At 48.5% G+C, this 23,750-nt stretch overlaps 1 protein-coding gene across 1 annotated transcript; it reads left to right on the top strand.

Annotated features, from left to right (window-relative positions):
- Positions 1-17,181: 17,181 nt before the first annotated feature.
- LOC123121606 (pentatricopeptide repeat-containing protein At4g30825, chloroplastic) lies at positions 17,182-20,411 on the top strand. Its single transcript, XM_044541625.1, has one exon. It carries the CDS (start codon positions 17,385-17,387, stop codon positions 20,169-20,171), a length of 2,787 nt encoding a protein of 928 aa, XP_044397560.1. The 5' UTR covers positions 17,182-17,384; the 3' UTR covers positions 20,172-20,411.
- Positions 20,412-23,750: the final 3,339 nt, after the last annotated feature.

The following is a 23,750-nucleotide window of genomic DNA, read 5'->3' as shown; positions in this document are numbered from 1 at the left end:
TTATGGATCAGAGGAGAGGGTCGAAGATGGGGCGACTCACCATCTACCGGAACCGCGCTCTCGGACACGAGCATTTGATGCAAGACTACTTCGCGGAGGTACCTACATACCCTCCTCGTCTCTTCCGCAGAAGGTACCGAATGTGTCGTAGTTTGTTTGTGAAGATTGTCACCGATTGTGAGGCCGCCTCCGATTACTTTAAACGTCGTAGATCTGCCGCCGGTATCATGGGGTTTAGTGCATATCAAAAGATATCGGCGGCAATGCGGGTACTCGCTTATGGCATACCCGCGGATTATACCGACGAGTATCTTCGCATTGGGCAAGATACAACCACGGAGTCCGTCCGTAGGTTTGCCAAGTTGGTCATCTGATTGTATGGTGAGCAGTATCTTCGGGCACCAAACGAGGAAGATACAAAGAGATTAATGGAAATGAATGAAAAAAGGGATGGCCGGGGATGCTTGGTAGTCTTGATTGCATGCATTGGAGGTGGAAAATTGCCCAAAGGCATGGCACGGAATGTATTGTGGTAAAATCCGTGATGCTACCATTGTGCTTGAGGCCGTAGCATCGGAGGACACATGGATTTGGCATGCATTCTTTGGGTTGCCGGGAACACTCAATGATATCAATGTCCTCAATAGATCTCCTTTGTTCAAAATATTAATTTCTGGGGATGCTCCAGCTTGCAACTACAAAATCATGGACAATGAGTACTCAATGGGATACTATCTCACCGATGGCATCTATCCCGAATGGGCAACTCTTGTGAAGTCCATCACGGAGAAAAATGGGGTGCCCTTAACAAGAAAAGAGGCTCATTTCACCAAGGCACAAGAGGCAGCCCGCAAGGATATTGAGAGAGCTTTCGGTGTTTTGCAAGCAAGGTTTGCCATAGTTCGGGGTCCAGCTCGGTTTTGGGACAAAAATGTTGGGGATCGTAGCAGAAATCAAAAAAATTCTACGCATCACCAAGATCAATCTATGGAGTCATCTAGCAACGAGAGAGAGGAGTGCATCTACATACCCTTGTAGATCGCGAGCGGAAGCATTCAAGTGAACGGGGTTGATGGAGTCGTACTCGTCGTGATCCAAATCACCGATGACCGAGCGCCGAACGGACGGCACCTCCGCGTTCAACACACGTACGGTTGGGGAAGACGTCTCCTCCTTCTTGATCCAGCAAGGGGGAAGGAGAGGTTGATGGAGATCCAGCAGCACGACGGCGTGGTGGTGGAAGTAGCGGGGATCTCGGCAGGGCTTCGCCAAGCTCAGCGAGAGGGAGAGGTGTTACGGGAGGGAGAGGGAGGCACCAGGGGTTGCGGTGCGGCTACCACCCCTCCCCCCCTCTTTATATAGGCCCCCTGGGGGGCGCCAGCCCTGGGAGATCCCATCTCCAAAGGGGGCGGCGGCCAAGGGGGTGGCTTGCCCCCCAAGCCAAGTGGGGCGCCCCCCCACCCCTTGGGTTTCCAACCCTAGGCGCAGGGGAGGCCCAAGGGGGGCGCACCAGCCCACCAGGGGCTGGTTCCCTTCCCCACTTCAGCCCATGGGGCCCTCCGGGATAGGTGGCCCCACCCGGTGGACCCCCGGGACCCTTCCGGTGGTCCCGGTACAATACCGGTGACCCCCGAAACATTCCCGGTGGCCGAAACTGGACTTCCTATATATAATTATTCACCTCCGGACCATTCCGGAACTCCTCGTGACGTCCGGGATCTCATCCGGGACTCCGAACAACTTTTGGATTTCCGCATACTAATATCTCTACAACCCTAGCGTCACCGAACCTTAAGTGTGTAGACCCTACGGGTTCGGGAGACATGCAGACATGACCGAGACGACTCTCCGGTCAATAACCAACAGCGGGATCTGGATACCCATGTTGGCTCCCACATGTTCCATGATGATCTCATCGGATGAACCACGATGTCGAGGATTCAATCAATCCCGTATACAATTCCCTTTGTCAATCGGTACGTTACTTGCCCGAGATTCGATCGTCGGTATCCCAATACCTTGTTCAATCTCGTTACCGGCAAGTCACTTTACTCGTACCGTAATGCATGATCCCGTGACCAAACACTTGGTCACATTGAGCTCATTATGATGATGCATTACTGAGTGGGCCCAGAGATACCTCTCCGTCATACGGAGTGACAAATCCCAGTCTCGATTCGTGCCAACCCAACAGACACTTTCGGAGATACCCGTAGTGCACCTTTATAGTCACCCAGTTACGTTGTGACGTTTGGCACACCCAAAGCACTCCTACGGTATCCGGGAGTTGCACAATCTCATGGTCTAAGGAAATGATACTTGACATTTGGAAAAGCTCTAGCAAACGAACTACACGATCTTTTGTGCTATGCTTAGGATTGGGTCTTGTCCATCACATCATTCTCCTAATGATGTGATCCCGTTATCAATGACATCCAATGTCCATAGTCAGGAAACCATGACTATCTGTTGATCAACGAGCTAGTCAACTAGAGGCTCACTAGGGACATATTGTGGTCTATGTATTCACACATGTATTACGATTTCCGGATAACACAATTATAGCATGAACAATAGACAATTATCATGAACAAGGAAATATAATAATAACCATTTTATTATTGCCTCTAGGGCATATTTCCAACAGTCTCCCACTTGCACTAGAGTCAATAATCTAGTTACATTGTGATGAATCGAACACCCATAGAGTTCTGGTGTTGATCATGTTTTGCTCTAGGGAGAGGTTTAGTCAACGGATCTGCTACATTCAGGTCCGTATGTACTTTACAAATATCTATGTCTCCATTTTGAACACTTTCACGAATGGAGTTGAAGCGACGCTTGATATGCCTGGTCTTCCTGTGAAACCTGGGCTCCTTGGCAAGGGCAATAGCTCCAGTGTTGTCACAGAAGAGAGTCATCGGGCCCGACGCATTGGGAATAACTCCTAGGTCGGTAATGAACTCCTTCACCCAGATTGCTTCTTGTGCTGCCTCTGAGGCCGCCATGTATTCCGCTTCACATGTAGATCCCGCCACAACGCTTTGCTTGCAACTGCACCAGCTTACTGCCCCACCATTCAAAATATACACGTATCCGGTTTGTGACTTAGAGTCATCCAGATCTGTGTCGAAGCTAGCATCGACGTAACCCTTTACGACGAGCTCTTCGTCACCTCCATAAACGAGAAACATATCCTTAGTCCTCTTCAGGTACTTCAGGATATTCTTGACCGCTGTCCAGTGTTCCATGCCGGGATTACTTTGGTACCTTCCTACCAAACTTACGGCAAGGTTTACATCAGGTCTGGTACACAGCATGGCATACATAATAGACCCTATGGCCGAGGCATAGGGGATGACACTCATCTTTTCTCTATCTTCTGCCGTGGTCGGGCATTGAGCCGTGCTCAATTGCACACCTTGCAATACAGGCAAGAACCCCTTCTTGGACTGATCCATATTGAACTTCTTCAATATCTTGTCAAGGTACGTACTTTGTGAAAGACCAATGAGGCGTCTTGATCTATCTCTATAGATCTTGATGCCTAATATGTAAGCAGCTTCTCCAAGGTCCTTCATTGAAAAACACTTATTCAAGTAGGCCTTTATACTTTCCAAGAATTCTATATCATTTCCCATCAATAGTATGTCATCCACATATAATATGAGAAATGCTACAGAGCTCCCACTCACTTTCTTGTAAACACAGGCTTCTCCATAAGTCTGTGCAAACCCAAACGCTTTGATCATCTCATCAAATCGAATGTTCCAACTCCGAGATGCTTGCACCAGCCCATAGATGGAGCGCTGGAGCTTGCATACCTTGTTAGCATTCTTAGGATCGACAAAACCTTCCGGCTGCATCATATACAATTCTTCCTTAAGAAAGCCGTTAAGGAATGCCGTTTTGACGTCCATTTGCCATATCTCATAATCATAGAATGCGGCAATTGCTAACATGATTCGGACGGACTTCAGCTTCGCTACGGGTGAGAAAGTCTCATCGTAGTCAACCCCTTGAACTTGTCGATAACCCTTAGCGACAAGTCGAGCCTTATAGATGGTCACATTACCATCCGCGTCCGTCTTCTTCTTAAAGATCCATTTATTTTCTATGGCTCGCCGATCATCGGGCAAGTCAGTCAAAGTCCATACTTCGTTTTCATACATGGATCCTATCTCGGATTTCATGGCTTCTAGCCATTTGTCGGAATCTGGGCCCGCCATCGCTTCTTCATAGTTCGAAGGTTCACCGTTGTCTAACAACATGATTTCCAAGACAGGGTTGCCGTACCACTCTGGCGCGGAACGTGTCCTTGTGGACCTACGAAGTTCAGTAGTAACTTGATCCGAAGTACCTTGATCATCATCATTAGCTTCCTCTCTAGTCAGTGCAGGCATCACAGGAACATCTTCCTGAGCTGCGCTACTTTCCGGTTCAAGAGGTAGTACTTCATCAAGTTCCACTTTCCTCCCACTTACTTCTTTCGAGAGAAACTCTTTCTCCAGAAAGGACCCGTTCTTGGCAACAAAGATCTTGCCTTCGGATCTGAGGTAGAAGGTATACCCAATGGTTTCCTTAGGGTATCCTATGAAGACGCATTTTTCCGACTTGGGTTCGAGCTTTTCAGGTTGAAGTTTCTTGACATAAGCATCACATCCCCAAACTTTTAGAAACGACAGCTTAGGTTTCTTCCCAAACCATAATTCATACGGTGTCGTCTCAACGGATTTCGACGGAGCCCTATTTAAAGTGAATGCGGCAGTCTCTAAAGCATAGCCCCAAAATGAGAGCGGTAGATCGGTAAGAGACATCATAGATCGCACCATATCCAATAGAGTGCGATTACGACGTTCGGACACACCATTTCGCTGAGGTGTTCCAGGCGGCGTGAGTTGTGAAACTATTCCACATTTCCTTAAGTGTGTGCCAAATTCGTGACTCAAATATTCCCCTCCACGATCTGATCGTAAGAATTTTATTTTTCTGTCACGTTGATTCTCAACCTCACTCTGAAATTCCTTGAACTTTTCAAAGGTCTCAGACTTGTGTTTCATTAGGTAGACATACCCATATCTACTCAAGTCATCAGTGAGAGTGAGAACATAACGATAGCCACCGCGAGCCTCAACACTCATTGGACCGCACACATCAGTATGTATGATTTCTAATAAGTTGGTTGCTCGCTCCATTGTTCCGGAGAACGGAGTCTTGGTCATCTTACCCATGAGGCATGGTTCACACGTGTCAAATGATTCGTAATCAAGAGACTCCAAAAGTCCATCAGCACGGAGCTTCTTCATGCGCTTGACACCAATGTGACCAAGGCGGCAGTGCCACAAGTATGTGGGACTATCGTTATCAACTTTACATCTTTTGGTATTCACACTATGAATATGTGTAACATCACGTTCGAGATTCATTAAGAATAAACCATTGACCAGCGGGGCATGACCATAAAACATATCTCTCATATAAATAGAACAACCATTATTCTCGGATTTAAATGAGTAGCCATCTCGCATTAAACGAGATCCAGATACAATGTTCATGCTCAAAGCTGGCACTAAATAACAATTATTGAGGTTTAAAACTAATCCCGTAGGTAAATGTAGAGGTAGCGTGCCGACGGCGATCACATCGACCTTGGAACCATTCCCGACGCGCATCGTCACCTCGTCCTTCGCCAGTCTCCGCTTATTCCGCAGCTCCTGTTTTGAGTTACAAATATGAGCAACCGCACCGGTATCAAATACCCAGGAGCTACTACGAGTACTGGTAAGGTACACATCAATTACATGTATATCACATATACCTTTGGTGTTGCCGGCCTTCTTGTCCGCTAAGTATTTGGGGCAGTTCCGCTTCCAGTGACCACTTCCCTTGCAATAAAAGCACTCAGTCTCAGGCTTGGGTCCATTCTTTGGCTTCTTCCCGGCAACTGACTTACCGGGCGCGGCAACTCCCTTGCCGTCCTTCTTGAAGTTCTTCTTACCCTTGCCTTTCTTGAACTTAGTGGTTTTATTCACCATCAACACTTGATGTTCCTTTTTGATCTCCACCTCCGCTGATTTCAGCATTGAATATACCTCAGGAATGGTCTTTTCCATCCCCTGCATATTGAAGTTCATCACAAAGCTCTTGAAGCTCGGTGGAAGCGACTGAAGGATTCTGTCAATGACCGCGTCATCCGGGAGATTAACTCCCAGCTGGGACAAGCGGTTGTGTAACCCAGACATTTTGAGTATGTGCTCACTGACAGAACTATTTTCCTCCATCTTACAACTGAAGAACTTGTCGGAGACTTCATATCTCTCGACCCGGGCATGAGCTTGGAAAACCATTTTCAGCTCTTCGAACATCTCGTATGCTCCGTGTTGCTCAAAACGCTTTTGGAGCCCCGGTTCTAAGCTGTAAAGCATGCCGCACTGAACGAGGGAGTAATCATCAGCACGCTGCTGCCAAGCGTTCATAACGTCTTGGTTCTCTGGGATTGGTGCTTCACCTAGCGGTGCTTCTAGGACATAATCTTTCTTGGCAGCTATGAGGATGATCCTCAGGTTCCGGACCCAGTCCGTATAGTTGCTGCCATCATCTTTCAGCTTGGTTTTCTCTAGGAACGCGTTGAAGTTGAGGGCAACGTGGGCCATTTGATCTACAAGACATATTGTAAAGATTTTAGACTAAGTTCATGATAATTAAGTTCATCTAATCAAATTATTCAATGAACTCCCACTCAGATAGACATCCCTCTAGTCATCTAAGTGAAACATGATCCGAGTCAACTAGGCCGTGTCCGATCATCACGTGAGACGGACTAGTCAACATCGGTGAACATCTTCATGTTGATCGTATCTTCTATACGACTCATGCTCGACCTTTCGGTCTTCCGTGTTCCGAGGCCATGTCTGTACATGCTAGGCTCGTCAAGTCAACCTAAGTGTATTGCGTGTGTAAATCTGGCTTACACCCGTTGTATTCGAACGTTAGAATCTATCACACCCGATCATCACGTGGTGCTTCGAAACAACGAACCTTCGCAACGGTGCACAGTTAGGGGGAACACTTTCTTGAAATTATTGCGAGGGATCATCTTATTTAAGCTACCGTCGTTCTAAGCAAATAAGATGTAAAACATGATAAACATCACATGCAATCAAATAGTGACATGATATGGCCAATATCATTTTGCTCCTTTGATCTCCATCTTCGGGGCGCCATGATCATCTTCGTCACCGGCATGACACCATGATCTCCATCATCGTGTCTTCATGAAGTTGTCACGCCAACGATTACTTCTACTTCTATGGCTAACGTGTTTAGCAATAAAGTAAAGTAATTTACATGGCGTTATTCAATGACACGCAGGTCATACAAAAAATAAAGACAACTCCTATGGCTCCTGCCGGTTGTCATACTCATCGACATGCAAGTCGTGATTCCTATTACAAGAACATGATCAATCTCATACATCACATATATTTCATTCATCACATCCTTTTGGCCATATCACATCACAAGGCATATGCTGCAAAAACAAGTTAGACGTCCTCTAATTGTTGTTGCAAGTTTTTACGTGGCTTCTATAGGTTTCTAGCAAGAACGTTTCTTACCTACGTAAAACCACAACGTGATATGCCAATTTCTATTTACCCTTCATAAGGACCCTTTTCATCGAATCCGTTCCGACTAAAGTGGGAGAGACAGACACCCGCTAGCCACCTTATGCAACTAGTGCATGTCAGTCGGTGGAACCTGTCTCACGTAAGCGTACGTGTAAGGTCGGTCCAGGCCGCTTCATCCCACAATGCCGCCGAAACAAGATAAGACTAGTAGTGGCAAGAAAATTGACAACATCTACGCCCACAACAAGTTTGTGTTCTACTCGTGCATAGAAACTACGCATAGACCTAGCTCATGATGCCACTGTTGGGGATCGTAGCAGAAATCAAAAATTTCTACGCATCACCAAGATCAATCTATGGAGTCATCTAGCAACGAGAGAGAGGAGTGCATCTACATACCCTTGTAGATCGCGAGCGGAAGCGTTCAAGTGAACGGGGTTGATGGAGTCGTACTCGTCGTGATCTAAATCACCGATGACCGAGCGCCGAACGGACGGCACCTCCGCGTTCAACACACGTACGGTTGGGGAAGACGTCTCCTCCTTCTTGATCCAGCAAGGGGGAAGGAGAGGTTGATGGAGATCCAGCAGCACAACGGCGTGGTGGTGGAAGTAGCGGGGATCTCGGCAGGGCTTCGCCAAGCTCAGCGAGAGGGAGAGGTGTTACGGGAGGGAGAGGGAGGCGCCAGGGGCTGCGGTGCGGCTGCCCTCCCTCCCCCCTCTTTATATAGGCCCCCTGGGGGGCGCCGGCCCTGGGAGATCCCATCTCCAAAGGGGGCGGCGGCCAAGGGGGTGGCTTGCCCCCCAAGCCAAGTGGGGCGCCCCCACCCCTAGGGTTTCCAACCCTAGGCGCAGGGGAGGCCCAAGGGGGCGCACCAGCCCACCAGGGGCTGGTTCCCTTCCCCACTTCAGCCCATGGGGCCCTCCGGGATAGGTGGCCCCACCCGGTGGACCCCCGGGACCCTTCCGGTGGTCCCGGTACAATACCGGTGACCCCCGAAACTTTCCCGGTGGCCGAAACTGGACTTCCTATATATAATTATTCACCTCCTGACCATTCCGGAACTCCTCTTGACGTCCGGGATCTCATCCGGGACTCCGAACAACTTTCGGATTTCCGCATACTAATATCTCTACAACCCTAGCGTCACCGTACCTTAAGTGTGTAGACCCTACGGGTTCGGGAGACATGCAGACATGACCGAGACGACTCTCCGGTCAATAACCAACAGCGGGATCTGGATACCCATGTTGGCTCCCACATGTTCCACGATGATCTCATCGGATGAACCACGATGTCGAGGATTCAATCAATCCCGTATACAATTCCCTTTGTCAATCGGTACGTTACTTGCCCGAGATTCGATCGTCGGTATCCCAATACCTTGTTCAATCTTGTTACCGGCAAATCACTTTACTCGTACCGTAATGCATGATCCCGTGACCAAACACTTGGTCACATTGAGCTCATTATGATGATGCATTACCGAGTGGGCCCAGAGATACCTCTCCGTCATACGGAGTGACAAATCCCAGTCTCGATTCGTGCCAACCCAACAGACACTTTCGGAGATACCCGTAGTGCACCTTTATAGTCACCCAGTTACGTTGTGCCGTTTGGCACACCCAAAGCACTCCTACGGTATCCGGGAGTTGCACAATCTCATGGTCTAAGGAAATGATACTTGACATTTGGAAAAGCTCTAGCAAATGAACTACACGATCTTTTATGCTATGCTTAGGATTGGGTCTTGTCTATCACATCATTCTCCTAATGATGTGATCCCGTTATCAATGACATCCAATGTCCATAGTCAGGAAACCATGACTATCTGTTGATCAACGAGCTAGTCAACTAGAGGCTCACTAGGGACATATTGTGGTCTATGTATTCACACATGTATTACGATTTCCGGATAACACAATTATAGCATGAACAATAGACAATTATCATGAACAAGGAAATATAATAATAACCATTTTATTATTGCCTCTAGGGCATATTTCCAAAAAAACCTTGGTGAACATCATGAAATGTTGTGTGATTCTACACAACATGATCCTAGAGGATGAGAGAGGGTTAAACCTCCCTTGTTTCTATTTCTATGACAATGTTGGTACCCATGTGCAACCGGAAAGAAACCCTTCTCATACACGCTTTTCTTCAAGCACATCGTGAAATTGAGGATGCAACCACTCATGGTCGGCTCCGGGATGATCTAGTAGAGCACCACTGGCAGTTGGATGGGCGGCGGGCCCATGATGTATCTTTGTTTTACTTTTCTATGTCCTATTTGATTCGAACAATTATTGTAATTTGCTCAAACATTGTTGTAATAATTTGAATGATTATTGTTTTATTCTGTGGTGTAATAATAACTAGAATGATTATTGTTATATGTCAAATGTGATGGAATTTGTGATATGTCATATGATGAAATGTGTGATATGTAAAATGATAGTTTTAAAAGTTGAGGTTGAGGGTTCTAGTCTTTGCTCCTGTTTTTCAACCCTTAAAAGTGCCAAAAACTGGCACTTCTCAACCCTTAAAACTGTTTTAAGGGTTTGAGGGTTCTACTAGACATGCTCTTACGGGCGGCATCACCAGAGCACGCAGAGAAAAAGGAGAACACAAAATCGCAGATGACGGGCCAGATGTGGGCAACGGCGGCCGCCAGCCCGGTCATAACGTGGCTGCTGCTGCACGCGCACCCGCGCATGGCTGCGGCCAGCACGCAAGCCATCGGCTGCGGCGGCGGTTGCACCCGCGCACGTCCGCGAGGCTGCGGCGGCCGCACGCGCGCACGCCCTAGAGGCCACGGCCTCCGGCCAGCTCGCCCGCGCGGCTGCGGCGGCTGCACGCGCGCTCGCCCGCGAGGCCGCGGCCTCCGGCTGGCACGCGCGGACGCCCGCGACGCTGCTGCTTGTGGCAGTGGGCGTGTCAGGCATGTGTGTAGTGCAGCCCCCGCGGCTCAGCTCCTCTTCAGCGCGCCTCCGGTGATCCTAGCTATGCCCACTGTGTTCGTCCTCGGTCTACGTTGCCCCGTCCGCGTCGAGCAGAAGTAGCCGGAGGAGCACGACGACGCCGCGTCCGCGTCCAGCAGCGCGAACTGCGAGCCGAAGGAGCTGCCAGCCATGGACGAGAGGGGAAATAAAGATGTGGATGACTTGTGGGTCCATATGATTTTGGCTGAGGTGGCAGGAGTGTCCGGCCGTGACCGGGCATCCTCATATTGCCCCAGATTTGAGATGGGTTTAAGATACGTCGGTTAGACCGAACGTTTAGAATGAAAATAAGGGGTTTGGTTGAGTCAGCTTTTTTTTGACCGGGCACTGATCGGGAGGGCGTTTTGGATGTTTGAGGAAGAAGTAGGGGTTCCGGCTATAGAGCATCTCCAACAGCCGCGCGATATAAGCACCGCGCTGGAAAAATAGAGTTTTTTGCGCGCGCGCAGCCGCTCCGGGCGCTCCAGCGAAGGCGCAAAAAACGCGCGTGCGGCATAAGTGGTTCAATGCGCGGGACGAAATGTATCGTGCCCCGCTTATTTCGTGCGCCCGCTCCCGCGCGCTGCACTCTCTCCGGCCGCGCCGCTTTTGTCCCGCCCGCGCTGCGCGCCGACATCCCCTCACCCCTTCCTACACCCGCGACCCTTCTGACGCCGCCGCCGGTGCTCCTCCAAAATTTCCTATATACATAAAGGTGTACATGGACCAAAATTTCCATCTGAAATCCATATGCAACCTTGCTGTTTCATCACTCCTATCCTAACCTTTCTGTAAAGCCTACGTAGAAAATTAAAGTGTCAACTTCGTGTTCCTATGCACAAAAGGCTGTCGTCCTTTCAACGCCAAACTAGCCTGCTTTAGCACGGTGAAAGGGCACTGGTATGTCACAGAAAATGAAACAATTTGTGCTCTGAACCCATTCAGTAGTACGGGTGAAAAAAATATATGCCCTAACTATACCGTAATTATTTTATGATCAAATGATATACCTAGCTTGTAAACTTGTACATACGTCGAAAAGAACCAGAAAACAAAACACAAATCACATAAAAACAACTAGCATGTACACCTAGAAATTAAATCAATGAGCATAGCTCTAGATTTGTAAATCTATTATCAATCACTAGAAAATTAAAAGCACTATGCTCTAGATCTGTAACATTGACTGGTATTAAGTTATCCAGTTATCGACCAGTCAATGTTCAGGGCAATAATCTACGCTAAAACTCTGTCTAATCCATCCCAATGAACGAACTTGAGGAGGATCAAAATTCGGAAGACTGACTCGAAGAAGGAGCACCATCATCCGTCCAAACGCCGCTCCAGCGAGGACTAAAACCCTACCTATCTACTAGCGGGAGTCGAGACACCAGGATTCTTCTCCCCGCCACCGGCCGCTGAAGCGGCAGGCGGAGGGGAGGCGAATCCATGGGCTCGCCGACGAAGATCAAGGGGAAGAAGGTTCCAAAGTTGCTTTGGGAGAGAGGAAAGAAAAACAATCATGTGCACTTATTTGTATGCATGTTAAAATGTAGGCGTGGGCAATTTTGTGCATTGCACACTATGTTGAAAACGTTGTGCATTTAGGGAATCAATGAACATTTTTATTCCGACAAAAGCATTTGTGATGAAATGCCCCGCTCCTTTTCTAAGAGCATCTACAAACACAATCCTCAAATCCGCTCTAAACGCCTGGACGGGTTGCATAGTCAGTGTCGGGATCAAAAAACCCCATCCAACCGGGTGCCCCTTTTCCTGCCTAAATGTCCGGACTGACCGTCATTCCTCATACCTGGCCTACATCTAAGGCGGATATGGGAACGCTCTAGCACGCCCGCCACATATGCCGTGTCAAGCCGGACCCACCCAAATCGTTCAAAAGTACTGCTGGTTTAGATCCACCTCGCCGCGCGAGGCACGCGCTGACTGGCTTAAATAGCCGCGGTGGCGGGTGACGGTAAGCTTCTCTTTTGTTGCATTAGGTCCATCAATTCTTGTTGCGTGAACGAGGTAGCTTGACATTAGATTACATTTCATCAATCGATGATTGTTCATCGAGTGTCAAGTTCATCTCGTATCGCTTATCTATATATGAACTATTGAATCTTAGTATTGAATTTATTCAGTCTACACTAGTTTTGTATCGTTGAATGTATGTTGAATTTGTGTTGTATAATCGTTGTGCATGGATTTGATATTTAGAATTTAGGAAGTGTGGTTAGTTATAGATGTTCTAACATGAGGAGGGGGGCATCGGTCCCCTGGCCTACATATTGGTCTACCAATAAGCACATCTGATCAGTGGTAGAGCCACCTCTTGAGAACTTCGGACAGCCGCCCGGGCTCTGTTCAGGAGTGACCATATATAGAAATTACAGCACAAAACATGAAGTGGTTAACATTTTCTATGGGCAAATGGCCGCCAGTCGGGTGCCTTTGTGCTCATGCTCGGGATGTATGATGTTTGAAATATGCCCTAGAGGCAATAATAAAGTTGTTATTATCATATTTCCTTGTTCTTGATAAGTGTTTATTCTCCATGTATAATTGTATTATCCGGAAAGTCAAATATATGTGTGGATACATAAACAAACAATATGTCCCTAGTGAGCCTCTACTAGACTAGCTCATTGATTAAAAATGGTTAAGGTTTTCTAACCATGGACATGAGTTGTCATTTAATGACGGGATCACATCATTAGAAGAATGATGTGATGGACAGACCCAATCATAAGCTTAGCACCTGATCGTTTAAATTGCTATAGCTTTGTTAATGTCAAGTATCTATTCCTTAGACCATGAGATTATGCCACTCCCTAATACCGAAAAATGCTTTGTGGGTATCAACCATCACTTCGTAACTGGATTATCATAAATGTGCTCTTCATGTACCTCGGAAAGTACTAGTTGGGTTGCATGGATCAAGACTGGGATTTGTCACTCCATATGACGGAGAGATATCTCTGGTCCCTCTTGGTAATACAACATCCTAAATAGCTTGCAAGAATGTGACTATTGTGCTTAGTCACGGGGATATTGTATTACGAAATGAGTAAAGAGAACTTGCTAGTAATGCTATTAAACTAGGTATGGTGATACTGACGATCGAATCTCGGGCAAATAAAATATTATGAGACAAAGGGAATGGAATACAAAATTATTTCAATCCTCAACATTGTGGTTCAAACCGATAAAGGTCTTCGCCAAACATGTGGAGTCATTATGGGCATCCTCGGCATTGTTGTTTGGTTCGCTTTGTCCGTAAATAGTTCTCGCGTAAAAAAATTCCAATGTTAGTCAAACTCGATACCAGCCAATACCCATCAGAAACAAATGATGTTACTTCGGAGTTTCGGTTATCACTAACCCTAACTCTCTACTTGTGGTTATTTGTCTCATTGTCTTACTTACATTATATTGTGCTTGTTTGTTCCCTTACTAGTTATTCTTGAACTACTACTTGCACTAGAATCATCTTTGCAATTGTTAGGCTCACTTTCATATTCCACATAATTGCCTAAAATTGGTAAGTAGTCATTAAAATTTGCAATTTGACCTATTCACCCCTAGGCCCGTCTCGATCCTTTCAATTGGTATTAGAGCCTTGTGCTCTATTCTTGTGGCTTAACCGCCCTAGAGCGAGATGAACTCTTATGGGACCCTAGTAATTATGGCGATTTTGGCTTCTTGGGAGCAAGTAGACACATCACCGGAAGAGGATAAGATATTCTCCTTTGATGATTTGGCTAGAGCACTTGAGAAACAAAAATTTGAACATGATGCTTCTATTGAGGCCGTGGTACAAGCGAAGATGGTCGCATTGATCCCGAATGCTATACCTATTGGTAACCCAAGAAGTATTCCTTGCTTTCACTCCTCCTTTGACCCAACAACCTCCCTTGGGAAATAACTCCACCGATATCCAATGGATTTACCTAGAAGCTAAAATTAAGAAACCTAAGTATAACTTCTATGGTATTCCTCATGTGCTTGATGAGAAGGCAAACTTTGCTCTTTGGAAGGTTGTTATGCAGGATCATCTTAAGTTCACCACCGATGAGATGTGGGATATCGTGGAGACCGACTACTACCTCGTCAACCCAAATGATCTCACACCATCAGAAGTCTATGATAAGCACCTTAACACATCCACATGCGCACTTATAAGGAAGGGCATATCAGATGATCGGAAGAGGCCATATCCTCATCTCACAAGTGCCAAAGAGCTATAGGAGGGCATTGTGAGGTCCAAGACCGGCACCACCTCTCTTCAACAAATCCAGTATGAGATAGCCAAGAGTGAATTGCATTACTTTTGCATGGAGAAAGATGAGACTCCCTAACATCTCCATGAGTGCCTCAAGACTCTCGTCGTCGACATTGAGTGCTTTGATTGTGACAAGACTCAAGATGGTTTCACATGATAAAGCAGTATCTTGTGGACAAGTTGTTGACTGCTCTCTCTCCATCATGAAAATATGGTGTGGGACATAAGGTGTGAGTATGGTTTCAAAAGCAAGACTCCCGGTGATGTTATTGCTACATTCCAACAATATGAAGAACACAAGACATCTTGCCATGCAAAGTGCTACATCAAAGCCAAATATTGCCTTGAAGGACAAACAAGTGTATGTTGAGAAACAAAGTGACGAAGAAGAAGATTACGAATATGGTGATGAGATTGACTTGGATGAGTGTCCCTTATATGAAGATATGGTACTCTTTGTGAAGAAGTTTAGCTCGGGAGCCCTCAAGCGAAGATTCCCAAATAAGAGAAGAAATTGCTATAATTGTGATGAGTCGGATCACTTCTCCGAAGCTTGTCCTATGAGAAGAGAGGAGATAAACCAAGATTCCCTAAGAAGACCTTTGTTAAGAAGTTTCCAAACCCCTTGAACTCCAAGCTCCAGAAGAGAGAAGGGAAAGCCATGAGAGAAGGGAAGGTGACTCTGGATCCCCTTCCCTGCCCGAGGGAGTGCTCCTTGTGTGGATCCCCGACAGCGGTCTCCTCTACATGCTGGCATGTTGCGCCTTGTCTAGTATCTCTCCTCGGTTTCCATTATCATTACTAACCTGAACCCAAAACATTTGGATTTTTTCCATTCTGTTATCATTAACCCCCACGATTTGATTTCAATACCGTTTAACCAAACATATCCCAATGGCTACCTTGATCAGCAGTGCAGAGCCGGGATTTGGGCACGACCAAGGCTAAGGGCATCTCCAACGCTGACCTCCAAACCAGATAACATATATGTCCATGAAACAGTGGGGACTAGTCCGCGAACACTGATACGGCCTACAGGAGTAGGGTGTTTATACCTAATACAAGGCCGTTATTACATAGGCGGTAACTAGCATCTTTTTATGAACTTCTTCTCCTTTATTCATTCATAAGTAAAGTAGCATCGTTTACAAGTAAAGGGATAACCTCATCAGGGCGTTATCCATCCAAACACTCGGAGAAGAAAACCTAGCTAACCTTGCTAGTTCATGAGCTACTCGATTACGATCCCTATTACAATGATCATAAGTGACATGGAAAAAACCTAATGACATGAAATAACAGTCATCTATAATGGATGAAGCGACTGAAGAAGAGTAGCCTTGGCTCAACGCATTCACCACCTCCATGCTATCCGAATTCACTTCAATCTTACTGCATCCGACGCTATCTGAATTCACTTCAATCTTACTGCATCCGACGGTATTAGCAAGATTCAAACCAAACTTCACTGCAATTGCTTATGCTATGAACGAGTCGAAGCAGAGGTCCATCTTTTCATTAGCAGCCGCTATAAATTCCCCCCTATGGTGTCACTATCAAATCCCGCGTCAACGTTTAATTTCACGTAACCATACTTTAGTTTCAGCCAAGCATCTGATCGGACGCGAGCCTTTAGGCTATAAGAGATGGTATAATTTACTACTAAGCCTCCCACTAACATATTGATTTGATATGCGCTTTGAGTTTCTTCGTCATGTGTCAATTTTCGCCTTTCATATCACAAATACCAAACCGTCGTTGCCATTGTTTCTCTGAACTTCGGTAAGCCCAAAACTTGGATTTGTTGTTCTGGAAGGCACAGAAGATGAGCCAACACAAGTTCACCTGCCTTGTCAACTTTCAGTGCCTGTTTGATAACAAGCTCAAGACCGAGCATCATCCACACATCCATTGCCAATTTGCATTCGAACAACATATGTCTTATGTCATCAGGCCCTGGTTACAGGCGGTAACTAGCGTTTGTGAAACTACACAACCAACATAAAGCATGGATTATTAAAAATTTAATTAATCCTTAATAGTAAGCGCCACGAACCGTGGTGTTTATCCCTTTGCCAGACGGTGAACCAGGGCCAGACACCGCGAATCTTGGCGTCTTCCGTGCAAGCAAAACGCGAGTTAATGGCATATTGAAAATGATCAGATTTAAAAAAGAATGAAAGTAGGGTCAAATTGTGTTATTCTTTCGCTAACGGGTCAAAACGGTATATATAAAATAAAATAAAATCCTCGCCACACCCCTCGCTCGTGCAGCCAAGCCGGCAGCAGCCGCATCTCCAGGTCCAGCGGTTGTCCCTCCTGCATCACCCGCTCCCTATCCGGCAATCCACCCAGAATGCCCACCCCGCGCGCCTACCCAGCCGCCACTCCTCCGCTCTACTGCAGTGGAGTGGAGCTCCAGTCGGAACCCCCATGCCCCCACGCTAGCTGATTGCTTTGCTGCCGGCCGGGAACCCAGCTGAGATGGGGCTGGATTTGGTCGGGTTCAGCTCTCGGGTGCTGCCAACCAGCGTCGGGTACGCCGCGGACCGGCGCCACTCCCGTGGCGGAGCCGCCGCATCCCACGGCTTCCTTGCCTGGAGGAGCCATCCGAGGGCAGCTCTGAAGGACGGCGTGGTTTGCTCTACGGAGGACGGCGGCCGCGCGGAGTCCACGCTGTGCGTGTCCGCTCCGTCTGAAGATGCCAGCCGCACCGGCGGAGTGGCAGCGGATCTTGGCCGGGACATCGCGGACGGCATCACCGCCAGCCAGGCGAGCTCCGCGGGGAGGAAGAAAGGGGGGAGGTTATGGAGGAGACCGCCGGGCGGAGACAAGCCGGCGAGGGCTCCCAGGCGCGCCCCCGTGAGAAAGGATCCACAGGTTCGCAGAGTTCTGGTGAACAATCCCGATGTGAATGCGATTCTGTCCGGCGTCAGCCGGGAGTCCAGCATCGAGGAGTGCAACTCCGTCCTGATCCGTCTGGAGAAGCACAGCGATGTGAAGGCCCTCGACTTCTTCGTGTGGATGAAGGCCAACGGGAAGCTCGAGAGGAACGCCGACGCCTACCGGCTGGCTCTCCAGGCCATTGCCTGGAAGGAGGACTGGAGGAGGGCCGAGCTGTTGCTCCACGAGATGGTCGCTGTTTCGGGTTGCCGGCTCGATGCCCGGGCGTTCAACGGGCTGATGTATGTCTGTGCCAAGAGGAGGCTTGCTGATTGGGGAACAAAGTGGTTTCATGTGATGCTGGAGAGGGAGGTGCAGCCGAATGTGTCCACATTTGGTATGCTCATGGGCCTTTACCAGAAGACTGGGAGCCTCAAGGAGTCCGAATTCGCTTTCGCGAAAATGAGGGAATGCAATGTCAAGTGTGTCAATGCTTACTCAGCCATGATAACTCTGTACACGCGTTCACGCCTTTTCGATAAGTCCGAGGAGGTTATCACATTGATGAAAGATGATGGGGTTGTTCCAAACATGGAGAACTGGTTAGTGCAGCTAAATGCTTACAGTCAGCAGGGCAAAATGGAAGAAGCAGAATTGGTGTTGCAGTCCATGGAAGATGGAGGTGTTTCCCCAAATGTTGTGGCATGCAATACTGTGATTACAGGGTATGGAAAGGTTTCTGAAATGCAAAAGGCGAAGGAAGTGTTCCACAGACTTGAGAGTTCAGGTTTAGCTCCCGATGAAACAACTTATAGATCAATGATAGAAGGTTTTGGTAGAGCAGATAAACACCAAGAGGCAATTTCGTATTACAAGAAGCTCAAGAGTTCCGGTTTTCAACCAAACGCGTCCAACTTCTACACGATGATTAACTTAATAGCAAGGCATGATGACAGTGAAAGCGCGGCTGAAATTCTTAGGGACATGAGGGCAGCAGGCTGCCAGTGTTCATCTATTGTTACTATTCTTGTCCGGGCATACGGAACAGTCGGGAGGATGCATAAGGTTCTACCAATTCTGCAATCATGCTTCTACAAGAAGGTTTTGTATGATGCTACCTCATGCTCTATTTTAGTAACAACGTTTGTTCAAAATTCTTTATTAGAAGAAGCTCTTTGTGTTTTGCGTGAAAAGAAGTGGAAAGATTCTGATTTTGAAGACAATCTGTATCATATCTTGATATGTTCTTGCAAAGAGGCTGGCAGTTATGAAGATGCTGTAAGGATATACAGCCAGATGCCAGAATCCCGAACGCATCCAAATCTCCGCATTTGCTGCACTATGATTGATGTTTTCAGCATCATGGAGAGATTTACTGATGCTGAAACCTTGTACCTTGAGCTGAAGGCTTCAGCTTGTGTTCTTGACATGATTGCTTATAGTGTAATTGTGAGGATGTATAATAAAGCTGGGAGACCAGAAGATGCTTGCTCAGTTCTGGAAGATATGGATAAACAAAAGGAAATAGTTCCTGATAAATACCTTTTTCTTGACATGCTTCGGACTTACCAGAAATGCGGCCTGCTCGAGAAGTTGACTGATACATATTATCGGATACTCAAGAGCGAGGTTGAATGCGATGAAGCCATGTATAACTGCATTATTAACTGCTGTGGCCCAGCGATACCAGTCGACGAGCTCTCGAGAATTTTCGACGAAATGATTCAACTAGGACACCTGGCCAGCACTGTCACCCTGAATGTGTTGCTAGATATATATGGAAAAGCTGGGCTTTTCAACAGGGCTGAGAAGGTGTTTAGCATGGCCCGGAAGCAAGGACTGGCAGATACCATATCATACAACACTATCATCGCGGCGTACGCGCAGAGCGGGAATTACCGCAGCATGAATTACTTTGTCCAAAAGATGCAGGACGCAGGGTTTCCGGTTTCTCTCGAGGCGTACAATTGCATGCTGAATGCCTATGGAAAGTCAGGCCAGCTGGAGGAGTTCTCTGCTGTTCTGCAGAAAATGAGGAGAGCAAGATGCGACTTCGACCACTACACTTACAATATTATGATGAACATATATGGGAGAAAGGGTTGGATCGAAGGCGTCGCCTACGTTCTTTCGGAACTAAAGAGCCGCGGCGTTGAGCCAGACCTGTACAGTTACAACACATTGATAAAGGCTTACGGGATAGCGGGAATGCCCGAAGATGCTGTCAAGCTGATGCAGGAGATGAGGATCAAAGGTATCAACGCTGATCGAGTGACGTATACTAACCTCATAGCAGCTCTACAGAGGAATGAGAATTTCCTAGAGGCGGTCAAGTGGTCCCTCTGGATGAAGCAAACAGGAGTTGTAGGCGTCGGAGCTCGACCATAATGTGCCTTGAGCATTCAGGGTTTGGTTGCACATAACACTGCGAAACACGGCCATTGTTCTCTTGTATCGAGTACATATATATATATTGATATATAGTGCCATTTGTATAGAGCAGCATAGCTGATTGCCGATTGTAAATCTGCCATTAGTGCCATGACAAGGGGTTGAAAACTTGTGATGATGGATCAGAGAAAGTCAATAAGAAATCCAATTCGGATGTGTTTTGTGCTTCTCCTGTTATTCAGAAAGTCTCATGTGGTTTCTCCCGCCTCTACCTTTATTCGGGCAGAAATTTGCCTGAATGTCTGCATATTTTGTTTTAGAATAGGGGATCTGCTAGATGAGCAAACATCATTTCCCTAAAAAATGTAAAGGAAATGGGATAGGGAATTTTTTTCTTCTTTTCGAAACAGGATAGGGAGAAAATTTTGGAGTTTTCAGATAGGGGATCTCCTTAGACCCAACAGCCCATGAACCATCAAGTAGTTCATGAACCAAGCATTCGGAACACATGAGTATTGTACAATCTGTTATTATTTCTACCGGCTGGCAGCAGTTTTGGCCACTACTTTTGTAGAAGTAGTTAATCATCCAATCTTTGACCTTGAATTTAATTTTCCAGTGCTCACGCTGAGGATCTGTATGCCACTCTACGACGATCTGGAGAGGATCTGTTGTTCTGGCTGCAAAAATGCTGTCAAGCAGGCCCTTCTAAGAGCATCTCCAGCCGCCCCTGAATAGGCCCTCCAGGGCGCTTTTTTTAGCGCCGGCGCCGAAAAAACGGCCCAGCCGCACCTCCAGATCCTCGTTTTTCGCTGGTTTGGGCCGAAATTACAACCGGCGAATCCAAGCCGAACCCAGCGCATCGGGGGTCGTCCGGGGGCACCTGCTGAAGCAAAAAGGCCGGGCCCGCGCTGTCGGCGACACCGGCCCATTTTCCCATCGTTTTTCCTTTCCCTCCATTTTCCCATTGCCGACCCCCTTCTCCCCCGCAGCTCTCGCCATTCCCCCCGGATCCGCTCACCATGCCGCCGAAGAAATATGCGCCCCCTCGCCTAGCCATCGATTCCGTCCAGCCAAAGCAGAGGAAGCCGAGGGTGCCGATGTCAAGGCCCCCGAGCTTGACGAACGCCCAGTGGAAGGCCGACGGTCACCACCGAGCGGCGGTCACCACCGATCGGCGGAACAGGCTCAACATGAAGAAGGCCAGGGACGCGGCGGCGGCGGAGCAGGAGGAGGCGTCTCGCACGGGGATGGCAAACTTTCCGTCTCAACAGGCTGACCAGTGCCTACAAGGCGCGTGGGGGAGCCAGCAGAGCATCGCTCGCCGGCCAACTTCTCGCCGCCACTGTGGGGGTATGCGCCCTCGCCTAGCTACGTCGACGGCGACGCGCATGGCGGCTTCAACCCCAACATCACATTCCTGCATGCCGCGGCGCCGCGCGCGTCCCCCCGTCTTCAACCCCGACCCGCGCGCGTCCCCCGCCTTCAACCCCGACCCGCGCGCACCTACTCCCCCCCCCCCGTCTTCAACCCTGACCCGCGCACTCCCTCCCTCGCATTCACCGTCGGCCTCAACACCCAGTTCAGCTACTCGCCGCCGACATACTCAGTCTCGCCTGCGCCGACTCTGCGCCGTGGGGCCCTACCCTTCACACATGGCTCGGCGCCACAGTTCAGCAGCACTGGCGCCGATATGGACGAGATCATCACGAGCGGCTCGGTCGCCGCTGCTTCGTGCCCCGGATTCTGCACGCAAGAAGAAACGCTGGATACCGCCATCAACATGGAGGATGAGCACGACGATGCCGAGGAGGAGGTGGAGGAGGAAGAACCGGCGGAGCCAACGCCCAAAGGGAGAAAGAAGAAGCGGGCGGCCACCGCCAGCCGGGCGAGCCTCGTGTCAAGTGGACGGCCAAGGAAGACGAGTGCCTCGCCGAAGCATGGAAGACCGTCAGCATCGACCCGATCACCGGCGCGAATTAGAACGCCGGCACGTACCGGAGGAGGAGCAAGATGGCATTCGACGAGCGCAAGTTGGTCGATCCCGACTTCGTCAACATCCACAAGGATCGCGGTGAGAAGGCCATGACGAACCATTGGGGGACCATCCAGCAGGTCTGCAACAAGTGGCATGGGGTTCAAGAGGAGGTCATGGCTCACCCGGAAAGCGGCGCCAACTTCGAGCGTCGGGTATGGCCATCGCTCGCCGGCCCAGTTCTTCGCCTACACTTGTTCTTCGAATGTGCAAATGCTTCGGATGTTCGACATGTTTCGCCAGGACAATAACAACCAAGAGTTCAAGTTCCTTCATGTGTTCACCAGAATCGAGTCGTGTGAGAAATGGACAGAATACCGGCTCGCTCTAGCCAAGGCCAAGGACGGTGTCTACAACCCGGACGCGCCTGCCTCGGCGATGGAAGAAGGGCGCCCTGATGGCAACAAAAGAGCCAAGGCAGCGAGGGACGCGACACCCGCTGCCGAACGGCTGCAATCGTCGATCGAACAGTGCATCGCTGATACCAAGAGCAATGCCGTCAAGAGGGAGGAGAAATCCGAGGCGAGGTGGTCGACGTTGATGCGAAGCAGGATGTCAAGCTCGACCTTCTCAGGACCAACATCGCCGCGAAGAAGAGGAACACCGACCTGGCATTCCTGATGGGGGCAGACATGTCGACGATGGACGAGCATGTGAAGGCGTGGTACCTGGTGGAGCGCGGCCTCATCTTGAACCAGATGTCGGGACTAGCGGCAACCACTGCCCTTACGCCCACGTCCACGACTATGCCTACGCCTACGTCAACGCTGATGCCAAGCACTGAAGTTGTGCTCACAATGCCTACGCCAACGCCGACAACGAGCACTGAAGCTGTGCCCACAACGCCGACGCCAACGCCGACCTCGGCCAGCCCTACGACAGAGGAGCCTACCGTTTGAGTTCCATGTCTATGGTTCCTACCCTTTTGATCGCCGGACTTTGGCTATGTTCGATCGCCGACCTGTGACATGATGATTGTCGAACTTGTGTCGTTTTTTGGTAGCGGGAAACAGAATTTTGAATTTTGTTGCGTTTGGGGGCCGAAACCTGGGGGCGCGGCTGGAAACTCGACGCCCCCAAGCCGAAAAAACCACCGACGCAAACACCCAAAGCCCTTCGCCGAATGCACTGGGGCGCCAAACGGCTAAAGATGCTCTAACGGATTGGGGCACCATGTTGTATCATTTATCTGCGAGAATTTAGCTTATCTTCTGATATTTTTTGGGGGCTGCTCCCCTTGTAATCTTTCTTTTTCTTGACCCTATGTAACTACCTGAATGTTGTCATCTCTCCCTGTCTAATATAAGTTCAGGCTCCCAGCCCGTCGTAGTATCCCGTCAAAAAATTTAATTTTCCAGTTTGGATAGTTACCGGTTAAAGAAGTCGCAGTTAATTACTGGTCAATTTGTGGCGAAAAGATGGCGCCACATGTCAGCACTGGTGAACGCACTCCCTGCTCTCAAGTCTCAACCTTTGAAGAAATTGAAGATTCACAATGGATTTGGTCAATTCGTGATGAAAATTGTACACCACAGGTCAGC

The sequence above is a fragment of the Triticum aestivum genome, chromosome 5D, assembly GCF_018294505.1.
Source record: "Triticum aestivum cultivar Chinese Spring chromosome 5D, IWGSC CS RefSeq v2.1, whole genome shotgun sequence".
In the NCBI taxonomy this organism is placed as follows: Eukaryota; Viridiplantae; Streptophyta; class Magnoliopsida; order Poales; family Poaceae; genus Triticum; species Triticum aestivum.
The sequence above is the reverse complement of the archived record's forward strand: the minus strand, read 5'-3'. Positions and strand labels throughout refer to the sequence as shown.